Here is a 16,386-nt window from a genome sequence, read left to right on the forward strand (position 1 = left end):
ATGACCATAAAATAATGATTTATATCTAATATCATAATATAAATAATCGGTTTTGGTAAGAATTCAAAAGTTTTAGGAAATGAAAACAAAATTAGGATTGAAATAAGAAAAAGTTGACCATAATAGCTAATCTCTCCACGGTTTTTCAAAAAATAGCCAAAATTTTCACAAAAACCAAAAATAGTCATGGTTTTTATAGGTGCCTAATGAAATCGTTTTTTTCAACTTCAAACATTTCTAATTATTTAATACGAACTTCGTTTGAGCTAAAAAAAAATTTATTATGTTCCTTGTAATAAAAGTTATCAATAAACATATTGCACTTTAAATTTGTATGCCGAAAAATCACACTTTTTATATCAAAAGTAGACTACTCAGTAAAATATAGTGGAAAAAAAATTAACTTTAATCATTCATAATTTTTTGTTATGAACTTCATTTAAACTTATTCTTTTTATTATGATTTTTATAACAAAGTCTGTATGTAAATATATCACACTCCAATTTTAAATGTCGAAAAATCATATTTTTTAAGCTCTTACTACAAAGGCGGCTTGCAAATATCTAAAAAAAAAAAATTAAAAAAAAACACATACTACCTAGATTTTCATAGCTGTTTGCCAATGAAAATTAAAAAAAATCAAAAAAAAAAAAAAAGAAAGAAAATATTTCACAGGCCATCTAGATTTTAGCATATAGTAACCTGCAAAATGGTTATTATGAAAATTTTCTATTTTATGTAAAACCTTAGCTATTATGTTCATTTTTTCTTAAAATAATTAGATATTTAAATTAAAAAATAAGCAAGAAAGATTAATAATACTAAATGCTATAAACCCTAGAAATTGTCGCAACGGCTTATTTCCTGCTAACTACCAACAAATCCCTTGAAATCCTATCCCTGAGGATCAAAGCAAATCCTTTCAATCGTCTTCTTCCACGATTGATGGAGGTATCAAATTTCACTACTCTGTCAGGGCGACCTGGGATTATCCGACCAACCTTTATCAACAATGTAAGCACACATATCCTATTTCCTCCAAACCATTATCTCCTAAGTTTTTGATTTCACTACGAGATTTCTGCGGCTGTTTATCTTAGCTGTTACTATAGAATTTACTTGGGTTCTTGAGATCGTAGCACCTTTTACTACTGTCTGCAACATCAATTTCTTGCTTTTGATCATTTAGCATCTTGACTTCTAGATTTTTGACTTTAAACATTATGCAAAGCTCGAAGAATAGGAGAAGAGTTTTACTATTAGATGATAAAACTTTATACCCTCTTTCTTGTAAAGGAACTACCCTTTGATCTGATTTTGGATCTAGTATTTGTCATATAGAAAAATGACAATTTGAAAGTTTTCTAGAGAAGTCAAACTGTTATGCTTCTTTCTCATCTGTATCATGTATCTTTTTTATTTTTATTTGATGATGAGATTAAGATGTAGTACACATAATATTACTTCAAAAACAACATTCTTTAAGAGACTCATCCATTGTACTCCTTTATTGCCAGATCTTGAGCCCTTCTATAGCATACCCTTCAAAAACCTTCCCTCCAAATATCTAAATATATGTAACATGAAAAGTTAAAATCTTCCTTCTTTTTGGGAAAAGAGGAAAACTGTTTTCTACTTTATTTCAGACCAATAGAAGTTGCGTGACATATGTGAGATTTCTTGTTCTGTTTCAGCACTTACATGATTTTAAAATGCAAGAAATAACAACACAGTTTCATTTATTTGTGTATATATATCTAATGCTAGTCCTTTTAATTCTTAGGTGAGTTGGTGTAATAACAAGGAATTTAGTAGCATACCCTGTTCTTGTGTAAGTTCTTTTGGTGAAAAAGATAAACTTTCCTTGCAGTCTTCTTGGAAGCAATACAAATTGGTTGCAATCTGGAAACCTAAAAGAGAAATGAAGCTTAAACATTTTTCTGGTTCTCATTTCAATCAGCAAAAGGGAATTCCTAGTAAGCTTTCTTTACTTTTTACCTTCTCTCAGAAAAAAATAAATAAAACATTTTGCCTTGTCTTGTATTGTACTGTCATGGCATGTCCTGTGTACTGCATCTGTCTAATTTCGTACTTGTTCAGTGCAGTACCTTTGAGACACACATCTCCACATTTCCCAAAACCATGTCAAGTGAAAAGAGAAGATTCGGATAAAACCCTAAGCGGCGAAAGCATCATATACGACGAACAAACCCTAGAACAACAACTCCAAATCGCCATTCGCGATGAAAACTACACACAAGCCGCCAAAATCCGGGACAACCTTAAACTCCTCCAAGAAGACAGCAAAACCGCCGTCTTAGCCGCTAATTCCCGATTCTACAACTCGTTCAGAAACGGTGATTTAGCCGCCATGCAAGAACTATGGTCGAAAAATGAAAACGTGTGTGTGGTGCACCCGGGTGTTAGTGGGATTTCGGGGTATGAACTTGTGATGGGAAGTTGGGAATTTGTGTGGGCTGATTATGAGTTTCCATTATCGATTGATGTGAAGGATGTGCAAGTTTATGTGAAAGGTGAGATGGGGTATGTTACTTGTGTTGAAATGGTGAGAACAACGGGTAAAAGTTGGGGAAGACAGTTTGCGACTAATGTGTTTGAGAAGATTGATGGGAGGTGGTGTATGTGTGTTCATCATGCTTCTCATGTTGATTTGTGAAAAAGTTGAGTGTTGTGGTTGAAATTGATCATAAGCATAGTTTAAGTTGAGAATAAGTTGCAATAATTAATCATCTAGATGGTGTTTGATGTGTATTTTTGGTATAAAAAGGTTATGTAATGTAATGAATAATTTTGTTAAATTTTGTGGTTTATATCTATAGACTATGATAGTGCATGTGTAAAATGATTCGAAATGGTCTTTTAGTTAACTTTTTTGGTTTTGAAATTTGTTTGGATGGTTGGTTACAACTTAAAAGTTAGAAGTGACATTGTTGAAGTAAAAGCTTTTGTATGGAATTATTGATTTAATTATTTAACATAACTATTTTGTTAACTTTCATTCATCATACTTTAGCCACATTACTAACTTTTATTCTTTGGACTCGGCACATCAATTCGAAGCTCACGACAATAGCCTCTCAGAATTTCGTCGAACAAAACAATATGTTTTTACATTGTTTTTTGTCCTTAGTTATACAAGGAATATATAAGGAATAATCTGATAATTTTAACAATCAATTTTCTTTTATAATAATATTACGAGTTAACTTCAATAAAGAAATAATACTTATTAGCATTTCTCATAAAACAAAAATCTTTTTTTTTTCTTACCAAAAAACACCCAACATTTTTATTAATATTATTTCCTTTGGAAAGCCGGTTTCAAGGGTACCAACCGGTAACCCTCGCTGACTTGGCATTCACCAATAAGTGTTACTCGTTAGAGAATAAGTGTTACTCGTTAGAGAAATGAGAAATTAAATTACCTCCTACCATTTTTTCCTACCCACTTAAATCAACCCATTTGTCATCTCTTTTCCACCTCATCTAATTTATTAAGATATCCCTAAAATATCCTCAGAGATAATTTAAAAAGAAAAGAAAAAGAAAATCACGTAATCTACCTTCATCTCCAACGTATCCAAGCTTTCTTTCCGGCTGGTATGTTCCAGTCTACTTCAATCGACATCTTCAATCCCGAAATTCTCAGAACAAATCGACCTCTTCAAACCCAAAAAGCATGTTAATTTTACCCTTATGATTGAAACCTCCTTCCAGCCAAATAGGGGAAGATTCCAATTCTCGGAGGTGCTACTCCTTACATGTTGCGGTGTTGCTAGGGAAGATGAAGAATCAGATGGTCAGAGTTATGGGTGGTTAATTTCAATATCAAAACGATTTCTAGGGTTTGTTTCAGGGGATTAGGACTGATTCTTGGTGGGATAAATGGAGGATCTTGATGGTTTATAACCAGGTATAGGATTTCATAGATTAGGGTCGGTTCTTCTCTATGTTTTCCCTTTTCCTGGCTTGTGTTATTTTCTTTTTACAATTCAACACAGTTCGGTCTCCTACATTAGACGTTGATCATGAATTTGAGAAGCTTGTTAATTGTATGCATCTACAGAGGTAATAACACTTCTTTCCATTGGTTGTTTCCTAACCAACTTAAATTCCTTCATTTTTCGTGTTTTGTAACCGGGTATTCGAAACACTTAGATTATTAATGAAGGTATCCTCAAATGGCACCTTAAAAGTACTGTGGAATTAGTTCTATAAATATAAATATGGAAACAAGCTTTTAGAAGATAATGTTACAGATCATATCCAACAGATATCAACAGAATGCAGGAACCCGAATTCCAACTTTTTCCAAACTTCATTCGGAATGGATCACACATAAAGGGATATTTTGTTTGGTCCTTCTTGGATCTATTTGAGGCTATCGGTGGCTTTACTTATGGTTTTGGTCTGTGATCCGGATGATAAAGAGTTTACACGAAGGTGATAAGTTGGAAATCAATTCATAAGAAGAATGTTCTATTGTTTATACGAGATTGGTTTAATATAGCAATGTAAATTCGGATTAAGTTTGTTATGAGATGTAGTTATATGAAAAATGTTCTATTCTTATCTTTTGAACCCTGTGATAGTCATTATTGAGATTGTTTATGCTAGATTGGTTTAATATAGCAATGTAGTTTACTTTTGTAAACACTTTACATGAGTTGTATTTTTGTATCTGGAATCAAATATTCATTAGTTTCATTTCTCATTTAGGACACAAATGCCCTTGAATTTGTTCTTTGTAAACCTGGAAAAAAAATGTACAAAGCTTCCATTTTGTAAATCTGGACAAAAATGCCCTTGAGTTAGAATGCGCATAACTCAGTCAACTGAAGTCGGATTTACTTGATTTTTTTTCAGCATGTAGTTTAGAGTTTGTGCTTCGTTTTAGAACGTACAAACACATTTTTTGGTTACAAATTGAATCAGATATAGGCCCGGAAAGACTGCGTATCAATGCTGTTTAATTTCTGTTTCAGCACTTACTTTTTTTTTTTTTTGGCAATCTGTCCCCCTTTTAAAAATGCACATAACTCAGTCATATGAAGTCGGATTTACTTGATTTTTTTTCCAGCATGTAGTTTAGAGTTTGTACTTCATTTTAGACTATACAAACACATCTTTTGGTTACATATTGAATCAGATATAAGCTCGGAAAGAATGCGTATCAATGCTGTTTAATTTCTGTTTCAGCACTTACTTTTTTTTTTTTTTTTTTTTTGCAATCTGTCCCCCTTTTAAAAATGCACATAACTTAGTCATATGAAATCGGATTTACTTGATTTTTTTTCCAGCATGTAGTTTAGATTTTGTACTTCATTTTAGACTATACAAACATATCTTTTGGTTACATATTGAATCAGATATAGGCCCGGAAAGACTGCATATCAATGTTGTTTTAATTTATGTTTCAGCACTTACTTTTTTTTTTTTTTTTTTTGCAATCTGTCCCTCTACTCATCTTCTTGTAACATATTTTGATCCTAAATAAAATAAAATCATAATTATTCAATAAAGAACCAATGTACCCTTTATTTAGAAAGCAAGAAGTGCAATTCGTAACACTATCACAATGTCATTCGGTTCTTTCAAAATCATTAAAAGCAAATTAAATGAAACTAAAAATTAATCTTTTTTCAAAAAACCTATTTTATACTATTCCCATCTACTCCTCGGTCTTTATCATTCAAACCGGTAAATTAAGATCAAACTGGCAGTTCGGCTCGTTATTATAGGAATTTGCTCCATGCTCACGACTTGAATCCATTTGATCTTGTTGTATGTTGTTTGTTTTTTCACGTACCTAAAAAAACTCGGTAATTATAAACTACGTTAACCAAATTAAAAAATATAAAAAACTAAATAGATAAAATATTACATTTTTCTTTGTTTTCTTCTTGATAACTTGTTCTAATCTAGATTCTTTTCTTTTTGATGGTGGACGGCCTTTACTACGCACTTGCAAGGGTGGTAACAACTTCGTAGTCGAGTCTGAAACACGAACATCTTCAACTACCAAATTGATGTTACTACTACAACCCCAAATTGAATCATCATTTAACTTTTCTTTAGCCATATTTACACAACTTAGCAAGTATTGATACTTTTCGTGGGAATTAGCAATATGCGCAACCTCGTAAAAATTGGAACACAAGTGGTCAAATTGTTTAGCATTTTCACCACTCATCAAATCTTCATAACAATTTATCACTAAGTAGTGTCCATGCTTCACATCTTTCCTCCACCGAGACAAAATATACCGTGGATGGATTTCTTTAACATCCTTCTCAATCAATATTTTCACTACATGCCTACAAATAATTCCTCGAAACTCAAACAAATGACAAGAACATTGTATATCACATTCAGTCTCATCATAACTAACGATATAAACAACTCTTTTTTTAGAATCTCCATGTTTCCCTTCCACAATATCTGTGACATGAAATACATAGCGAGCACCATCTATTTTGACCAATGAAGAATTGCAAAACAACATACCTCGCAACTCATCTTGAAACAACTTAAATATTGCATTTGTGTATGCTTCCTGAAACTGTCTCTCAAAATAAAACCCAGTTACTAATTTATATGAACAATTGAGAGACTCAAAATCTGCCTTATTTTCTTTTTCAATCTTGCTTTTCAGTGCATTGTCATATTGCTCAACAAATTGTCGTAATGAGGTTTTAGAATTAACATACGCATCAAAAAAAGCATTCATGCTTTCACTTCTTTGCGTAGTAGACATCCCTACCCAAAAGTTTTCTTTTACATATATCGGCACCCAACGCATTCGCTCGTTAAATAAAGAACTTAACCACTCATTTTTTTCAAGTGCATACTTTTCAACCAGCTTGCACCAGCCATCTTCAAACTCTTGAGTGTTCGTAGACTCATATACAAGGGTTTTTAGAGTCTTCTTTATTACTTTATATTGAGGCAACCTACTTAACTTTTCAGGAATCTTTTTCATAATATGCCAAAGACAAAGACGATGATGAGATTCAGGGAATACCTGTGCAACAGCTCCTTGCATTGATCGACATTGATCTGTTATTATTGCTTTTGGTGCCCGTCCATGCATGCATTCTAACCATGACTTGAATAACCATACATATGTTTCTATGTCCTCTCGTGAAAGCAAACCACATCCAAATAAGATAGATTGCCCATGGTGATTTACTCCAACAAAAGGCGCAAACGGCATATTATATTTGTTAGTCAAATATGTGCTATCAAACGAAATAACATCCCCGAATGACTCGTATGCTGCCCTTGACCTTGCATCTGCCCAAAATACATTTCGCATACGACCTTCATCATCCATATCAATCACGTAGAAAAAATTTGAACTCCTTTTTTGCATACGGACAAAATAATTACGAAGTGCCTCGGCATCCCCAAGCCCAAGTCTTAGTTGTCTTACTTTTGTGATGTAAGATCTACAATCTGTCTCGCCAAAAGGCAAATTATCATACCCTTTCGCTTCAACAACTAACGAGTGAAAACTTTTATTTAACGGAATTCCAGCATAATCATTCAATTCAAGTCTTCTCTTAGCATATGAATCCATTTTCTTATGTGATCGTTGGAAACGAGATTTTTTGGGACTTAAAGCATGATTATGTTCAAGAAAAACACTAGAGATAATGCATCTTCCATCACCATATGCAATTACGCTAATTTTTGCTTTACAATTTGTTTTAGTGGTCTTTTTATATGGTTTGCTTGTTTTAGGAACATATACCCCCCCTCTAGCACATCCAAGTGAATAGTATGTTTTAGCACAAGAATCTTTTGTTCTTGTACTAGATTTCCGTATACCAAATCCAGTCTGGAATGCATATGTTTTAAAGTAATTGTAAAGGTCTTCTTCTGAATCAAACTTCATTCCATCTTTAGGAATTTTTTGATCTTGAGGATTAAGAATTGTATGCCCTTCAACTGAATTTGCAGCCTTTTCAACTGAAATTGCAACATTTTCTACTGAATTTGCAGTCTCTTCAACTGAATTTGAAGCCTCCATACTGATCAAATATCGAATATTTTATTAACAACAAACCAAAGATTTTATCAATAATTAAGCAGAGACCATCCCAAAATTTTATTAATATATTTTTTGTAAATTTTAAATTAATTTTGTTAATATACTATGTAATGAATATGATTTTGTAAAATATAACCACGGTTGTAAACCTTATTAGAAATCTTATGAATATTATAAAATAATTTGAGAAAACATTATATTATTAAAGGAAGTCAATTTTAGTTTGTACGTTACTTTGGCTTTAAGCTTCTCAATGAATTAAACTATATAAATACGAATTATGAGCATTCATTGCAAATACCTGATTGTTGCCGATAGTTTGCCTTATTGATTGTTGATGCTGTTGCTGGCTTTGCAATTGTCGTGGGCAATATGATAGACGAGAATAAGGGTTTGACAAGGAATTGGTATCTGCGTTACGTGATTTTTTTTTTTTTCTTTTTTCTCAATTACCTTATCAAGGGCACTATAGGAATATCAAATTAAATTAGATGAGATGGAATATTGATGACAAATGGTGTAATTTTAGTGGGTAGATATATTAGTAGGAAGAAATGGGAGGAATCAATTTAATTTCTCTACTCATTATCATCAAGATGGGCTATGTTATCATCAATTCATCATCATCAAGATGTTCACCTATTTCACAAAACTCATAACTCATTGATTTTCACAAAGGGTTATAAGAAATAAGTCGTTAGACAAATTGAATGTTTGCAACTATGACCACTTCCCTTTCGTAATCCATGGGGATATATTTTTTTTAAAGCACCTCATGATCGAATTCCAATTCATAATCAATTAATTAGGATCATCAGTCTTTAATTTTTTTCCCCTTATTTTCCTTGCTTGATTCTTGATGCCATTTCAAGACCCTAACGTGCTTATGGTTTGAGAGAGTTTAAATTTCGTTTTGTACTTTCTCCTTATTGTCCGAATGTAAAGAGAAAGTTTAGCTTTTGACTTTTGGATTCTAACATATATACACACATATACTTTGTCAACTATAAAATCTGTTGTCTCCATGACTACGCCCAAATCTATATGATTTTGCAAATTGTTTTCCGCCATAAGAAATTTCGCAAACTGATATACTTTCGCATAATTCATTTTACAAAAAAAAAAAAAAAAAAAAAGTCATATTTAATGATAGTATTTTTATGAATAAACCATTAAAAAATATGATAACAAGTCCACCGATTCCTAGAAATGAATCAACAGACTGAAAGTTTTGGTCTGAAAAATCTTAAGAAATAGCAACGAACAAGAGGGGAAGTGGAAAGGAGATGTGAATATAATTGTCAACAATACATACATCATAATTAAACATCATGGCCTCCAGTGGAATAAACATTATCATCATCATCAATATTCAATCATCATCATCATATCATCATCGTCATCATCCTCTTGAGGTTTTAACGTTTTTTTCAAACCCTTTTTGCCCTTAAAAACAATACTAATTTTAAGAAAAGAGATATAGGGTTATAGGGTTATTACTTGGCCATCATAACCTTAACGAACTCCTCGTAGTTGATTTGGCCATCACCATCAACATCAGCTTCCCTGATCATCTCATCGACTTCTTCATCAGTAAGCTTTTCCCCAAGATTCGTCATCACATGACGCAGCTCCGCAGCAGAAATGAAGCCGTTCTGATCCTTGTCAAAAACTCTGAACGCCTCCTTCAGTTCTTCCTCGGAATCTGTGTCCTTCATCTTCCTCGCCATCAGATTTAGAAACTCCGGGAAATCAATTGTTCCGTTTCCGTCAGCATCAACTTCGTTTATCATGTCCTGGAGTTCAGCCTCCGTCGGATTCTGCCCTAGGGATCTCATCACAGTCCCGAGCTCCTTTGTGGTGATGCAACCTATATATTCATGCCAGTTTTCAAATCAATTTTCGAATTCGACTAAATAATTGAAGGATTTTTGTTTTTATGATTCTATTCCAGACCAAAATCATTGAATATATTCAACCAATTTTACAAGAAAACACGGAATTCCCTGTTCGGGATGTACGGACAAGGCATTTGCCCCATTAAGAAATGATATATAATCATCAGAATATCAGATCAACTATTAATTAAATGAATCCAGATAGGCTAACGATGATTACTCAATTCAATCCCGATATGTGTTGCTCACTTATCTATTTGTTTTTCTTTCTAATTTTGTCAATACATCGACGATCCAAATCACAACCTATCCAGAAAAAGCAATTTCGAATTGTTTACGAAATTCAAAAGGCAAATCGTGATCTAAATCAGATGAAGACAAACTCGCTCAAAAAAAACGTCGAATGACATCTATATAAAGCTTATCAGAAACTATGAATAGGATTCTATGGAGAAACACCATGAAGAACACAAATCAATAACAAAACAGTCACATAAGGGAAGACGTAACATACCGTCGCCATCCTTGTCAAATAGGCTGAAGGCTTCCTTGAACTCAGAGATCTGATCATCGGTGAGCTGCTCCGCCATTTGTTGGTTGTTTGGGAGGTGGAGAAGTGGGAAGTAGAGAGCGAGCGAGAGAGAAAAATCAAAAATGGGGGAATGAAATGGAAAAAAGAATGGCGTTTGGCTTTAGCGTTATATACCAGCGAATGGGATATTAGTGGTGTTCCTTGATTTCCTTTGGCTTTTGCATCCGGACGTGATCGGTTTATCAAATTCGTTACATCCGCCTTCATCGCCCTGCCCTCGTCTCCCATCTCTTTTTACAAAACAACTAATAATTCATTTGATTATTAAATTTTAAATAATTGATACATGGATATTCACAAAAACATATCAAATCTTATTGCGGAATATAGGAAAATGATTAAATTTTTAGGATTTGCAAACTTACCATTTCCAAAATGTTATGTTGTGGGACTAAAAATATATTGGATCTGGGAGAAGAGATGAACAAATATCATTTTCAATTTACTTTTAATGGTTTGGTTTTTCTAAACATGAAAAAAAATATATGAGTTTTTTTAAAGATTGGTATCGATCCAATTTTCCTTTACTTTTTTCTTTTCATCCATGTTCAAGCCGGTACGGGTCGGTTATTTCATGGTTTTAAAAGATATGTAACGGTGTAGCCGTTATGAAAATGTTTAACATGAGTTTGTTAAGCGTGACGGTCAAATAACTTGTTAAGGCGTGTCTTATCGCATTATGAGGTGAGTTTTTTATCAAGACGCGAGATTTCTTTTTTCTAATCGGACCTAAAACAATTGACTTTTTTGTTAATTTTTTCATATTAAATGATAATATAACACTTCTAAAACATGATATATTTGATATAATTCGGGTAAATAGCACTGAAATTCTAATTTAACACTGTATGTTTTTTTTTGTCTCAAATTTGACATTATGTTTTCAAAAATTTACATTTCTGACCACTTGACCGATCAACTCGGTTACCTGTTGATGTGACATGATAACGTGTCAGTTTTGATGATGTGACATGCTGACGTGTAAAAATTGAAATTTTTTCCCACAAAAGACATTAAGTTTTCATTTTTTTTTTAATTTTCGAATCATGTTTAATTTTTTCATTCAATTTTGACACTTTATTTTTTTTGTTCTAAATCAAACATATATATATATATATATATATATATATATATATATATATATATATATATATATATATATATATATATATATATATATATATATATATATATATATATATATATATATATATATATATATATATTAATTTTGTTCAATGTTAACCATTTTCCATTTGAATATCTGTAATTGATCAAAGCTCAAATGTCAGGTTTACAACCAGTAAAATTTTTACATTTTATTCAAAATTTATGGTTAGTTTGGCTCTCATGATATAACTAATGCATATTTATGCATAACATTATGCTTTGAATGTAAAAAAACATGTATTTATATAAAAATGTTGGTTTTTAAACGATATATATATATATATATATATATATATATATATATATATATATATATATATATATTATAGAGTTTAAAATGTAATAAAAAATATATTTATACGGTTTCAAACAATAAATGATTAACATTGAACAAAAATGGAAAAATAATGTTCGATTTGGAACAAAAAAAAAAGAGTATTAAAATTGAAAGAAAAAAAAATTAAAATTAGTGTCAAAATCGAAAAAAATGAAAAAAGTTAGTGTCTTTTGTGGAAAAAAATTCAATTTTAGCACGTCAGTATGCTACATTATCAAAAATGACACGTCATCATGCCAAGATAACTGGGTTGACCAGTCAAGCGGTCAGAATTGTAAAAAATTGGAAAATACAGTGTCAAATTTGAAAAAAAAAAAACACAATGTCAAATTAGAATTTTGGTGTAAACTTAGTGTCTTTTGTGCTATTTACCTATATAATTATATAATTATATGATTTATCTGTTTTAATGTATATAAAATTATCACGCATTGAAAAACGTTATGGATCACCAAGGCTCACCATAACATAGGTTTAACCTTGTTGTTAAGTCACGCTACACGCCATTTAGAACCTTGACTTTTTTCATCGTGAATGAACTTTCTTTTGCATAAAATAAATTGTTAATATTTTTATGTAATATATTTTTTTCATAATACCTACAAGAATATATTTCTTTTTTAATTGTATATTACTTATAATTTCGAAGTGCACATATAGTTTTAAAAGTGAAATATATATGTTGCTTAGTTCGCAGGATGTTTGTAAAGGAATTAGAATTAGAATTAGAAAAAGAATCTATCATGAATTTGAATCCAATTCTATATACTATTTGGTTGACAAGAAATGAAATTAGAATTAATTCCAAATTCTATTTGGTTGATAGAAAATGAAATTGTAATCCATGTAAAATGATATAATTGCTCTTTTTTTATCTGGTTTAATTAAGTTTACCTTGTTTTCTATCTTAGATGTATAGATATATTATATAAACTATATAATAGTATATTTTCATTTTATTAATTGAGCATTCATGTCCTTGGCAATGGTAGGTGGTGGTGGTCGGGATGGTGACGGTGACGATAGTAGGTGGTGGTGGTGGTGGTAGTAGTAGCGGTGATGGTAGTGATGGTGGGGATAAATGGTGGTGGGTGGTGGTGGTAGTGGCAGGGGTTGTATATGGTGATGATGATGACAATAAGTGGTGGCGATGACGGTGGCAGTGCTAGGTGGTGGTGGTGGGGGTTGATAGTGGTGGTGGGTGATAGTGATGGTGTTCGCATTGGTGGTAGGTGGGTAGTGGTGTTCATGGGTGATAGTGATGGTGGTAGCGGTGGCGGTAGTGGGGGTAGTTAGTGTTGGTGCTAGTGAGTGGTGACACAGGTGGTAGTGGTGGTGGTGGTGGCGGTGACGATAGGTGGTAGCGGCGGTAGGTGGTGGTGACGTTGGTGGTAGCGGTGATAGGTGGTGGTGGTAGTGTGACATCTCCATTTTCACAGCCAGAAAAGACCGATTTTTGTTTATGCTTGTGATAGGTGGTGGTGGTAGTGTGACTACTAAAGTTCATTCCTCAGGTACTAAATCTGTGGCTACGAGTGTAGGTACTAAGTCCATAGCTACCAATATTTACCTAACATCCACTAAGTCCATAACTGCCAAGTACTAAGTCTATAGCTACTATCACTTAACAGGTACTATGTCCATAGCCATCCGTGTTTACCTAATAGGTACTAAGTCCATAGCTACCAGTGTTTGTCCAATAGGCACTTAGTCTATAGCTGCCAATGTTTACTCACATCATCTTTCATCTCTCATCATTCATCTACCCATATCATACCCAACATATTTGTAGATATAAAATATGTATACAGTTTAAATCATTTAAAACATGTATAAAAATATTTCACCCAACATAGACAACAAGTATTCAGAAAATATGCACACATAACACATAATTTATATTAAATACTTCATATCTATGTGTAAGATGAAAGAGACCATGCACTCACTTGAAAAGATGGTGACTTGGTACTCGTACAACACTTCGTTATCTCAAAACAATTTTCCCTTGACAAAACCTAGTATCAATACCACTAGGGTTTAGTCTAACTTTAACCGCGACTAATTAATAGTTTAGCTAATATTACTATTATATAAGCGTTAAGCAACACTCTTATATAACTCATAACAATAGCCTAAATAATTATTTTAAGGTCCTAATAATATTACTATATCAAAACATAAGCTATACTAAGGATAGGATAGACGTAGCTCACTTACAACAGGTTTTTCTCAAAACTGGGCTCCGCTGGAGCAGCGTTCCTGAGCCGAAAGGTTCTTTTTCTCGGAGCCGTCGGGCGCTCCGGGGGGTTTCAGGGGCTAGAGAGAGGTTCTAAAGAGAGAGAGAGAGGAAGAAGTAGGAAGGTGTGAGAATGAATGGAGGTCTTACCACTTATTTATAGGGGCTGGAGGAAGGTTCACACCGTGAATTTGTGATATTCACGTTGTGAGCCAGGCTGGCTACAGCCAGGCGCAGCCTGGTGCTGACACGTGGCATTGCACACAGGGTGGAAATTAGCCGATTTTAAAAAATTCATAACTTTTGCATACAAACTTCATTTTCAGCGTTCTTTATATCTACGGGTACATAAAAATAAGATCTACAACTTTCATTTAGACTCCGTCAGCTAATTCTCGACCGATCTTAAATTTAACAGTACAAGGAGATTAGATTGTTAAATGGTCGCGAAGAATTCGTAACTCCTTCATACAAACTCTGTTTTCGTCTGTATTTTTACCGTTGAGTTCCTATTAATGAGATATTCAACTCTTATTTAGGTCGCGTAGGCCAAAAACCGCTCGAACTAAAATTTGAGTTTCGGACCGTACACTGCTAAGCTGAAACTTCGAAAAATCATAACTTCCTCATACGAAGTCAGATTTGGGCGTTCTTTTTATGGATGCTCTAAGGTTAACATATTCTACGACTTTCATTTAGATTACTAAGGCAAAAAATCCTCTATCAAAAACTCACTATTTACGTCTTCCGGTGCCGTGCCTGTTTTGCCGTAAAACTTTGACGGATCATAACTTCTTTGTTATAACTCGGATTTTGGCGTTCTTTATATGTACGGAACCCTTGAGACATATTATACAACTTGGTTAAGATTATTTATTCTAAATAATCTTTTGTCAAAAAGTTGTTTTCGACCCCTATTATCTCTAAATTGATTAGCCTGGATCTACGGGCGTTACAGGTAGTGGCGGTGGCAGTGGTAGATGTTTGTGGCGGTGACTGTGGCGGTAGGTGTCGGCGGTGGCGATGATAGGTGGTGGTGGCGGTGGCGGTGGTAGATGGTGGGGGCGGCAATGATGGTAACGGTGGTTGATGGTGGTGGAGGTGGTGACGATGATATGTGGTGGTGGTGGTCCCGATCGTAGTGGTGGTGGTGATGGTGTTAGGTAGTGGTGGTGGTGGTGGCGATGGTGGTGGTAAGGTGGGTGATGCCGGTAGGGAATTAATTTCATCATCTTCTTGAAAAAAAAAATGTTTTTCCTTATTTGATGGAAAAAAATTTCATTTAGGATTCCAATTTCATCATACAAAGTTGAACCAAACATTAAAATATGATGGAATTTAGATTCATTTTCCTCCGAATTCCATTCAATTACAGAAAACCAAATGCACCCTTAATATTCGATTATTCAATCTTTCAAATATTTTAAATATTCAAGGGAAAACCGCAATAAAGTTCCTACATATTGGCCTCATAATCGATTTAGCCATTATATATTTTTTTTATTCAATTAAGTCCCAAATACCGGTAATTGTATTCAATTTAACCCTTTGACCCGGTCAACAGGTCATTCAACTTTCAAAAATTACATTTTCGGCCCAGATTTCAAAATTTATTACAAATTTGGTCCAAAATTTACACTTCTGGCTCAGATTTTAACTTTTTTTACAAATTTGGTCCAAAATTTACCCTTTTTGCCCAAATTTTAGAATTTTTATTATGAATTCATCATAACTTTAGTTTTCTTTACAACTTTTTTTTTTATCAAAAGTTTGTTTCTAATATGTTTTTTCTTTATACAAAAAAATATATATATTTTCACATAAAAATCTTATTTTTTCTATATAAAAACTTTTTTGTATATGAAATATCTAATTATAAAAATAGGTTTGGATTATTTGTGTCATTTCTCTTAAAAAATCAATTAAGAAATTAAAAATAACCCTAAATTATACTATTATATTATAGTTTGTCAAAAACTAGTTACACTCATTTTAATATTATTTATTTGTTCTTTAATCATATTTATAGTCTAAACTTAACTAAAAAACCTAAACTAAGTGTAGGAAAAAGA

General features: G+C 32.8%; 3 protein-coding genes across 4 annotated transcripts; 1 reads left to right on the forward strand and 2 right to left on the reverse strand.

Annotated features, from left to right (window-relative positions):
• Positions 1-842: 842 nt before the first annotated feature.
• On the forward strand, positions 843-2,864 carry LOC145017880 (Nuclear transport factor 2 (NTF2) family protein). 2 transcript variants are annotated; one of them, XM_078975831.1, is made up of 3 exons: positions 843-1,015; positions 1,785-1,977; positions 2,107-2,864. In XM_078975831.1, exons 1-3 carry the CDS (start codon positions 947-949, stop codon positions 2,676-2,678), a joined length of 834 nt encoding a protein of 277 aa, XP_078831957.1. In that variant the 5' UTR covers positions 843-946; the 3' UTR covers positions 2,679-2,864. The 2 variants fall into 2 exon arrangements, with proteins under 2 accessions (XP_078831957.1, XP_078831958.1); XM_078975832.1 differs by having other exon boundaries at positions 1,872-1,977.
• Positions 2,865-5,533: 2,669 nt separating this feature from the next.
• Positions 5,534-8,509, reverse strand: LOC145014530 (protein FAR1-RELATED SEQUENCE 6-like). Its single transcript, XM_078972915.1, has 3 exons — positions 8,380-8,509; positions 5,907-8,058; positions 5,534-5,831 (listed from the first exon to the last, which is right to left on the reverse strand). The coding sequence occupies exons 2-3, from the start codon at positions 8,055-8,057 to the stop codon at positions 5,715-5,717; spliced, it is 2,268 nt and encodes a 755-aa protein (XP_078829041.1). The 5' UTR covers position 8,058; positions 8,380-8,509; the 3' UTR covers positions 5,534-5,714.
• Positions 8,510-9,352: 843 nt separating this feature from the next.
• Positions 9,353-10,706, reverse strand: LOC145014531 (calmodulin-7-like). Its single transcript, XM_078972916.1, has 2 exons — positions 10,491-10,706; positions 9,353-9,948 (listed from the first exon to the last, which is right to left on the reverse strand). Exons 1-2 carry the CDS (start codon positions 10,564-10,566, stop codon positions 9,575-9,577), a joined length of 450 nt encoding a protein of 149 aa, XP_078829042.1. The 5' UTR covers positions 10,567-10,706; the 3' UTR covers positions 9,353-9,574.
• Positions 10,707-16,386: the final 5,680 nt, after the last annotated feature.

The sequence above is a fragment of the Lactuca saligna genome, chromosome 9 (genome assembly GCF_052625555.1).
Source record: "Lactuca saligna cultivar CGN05327 chromosome 9, ASM5262555v1, whole genome shotgun sequence".
NCBI lineage: Eukaryota > Viridiplantae > Streptophyta > Magnoliopsida > Asterales > Asteraceae > Lactuca > Lactuca saligna.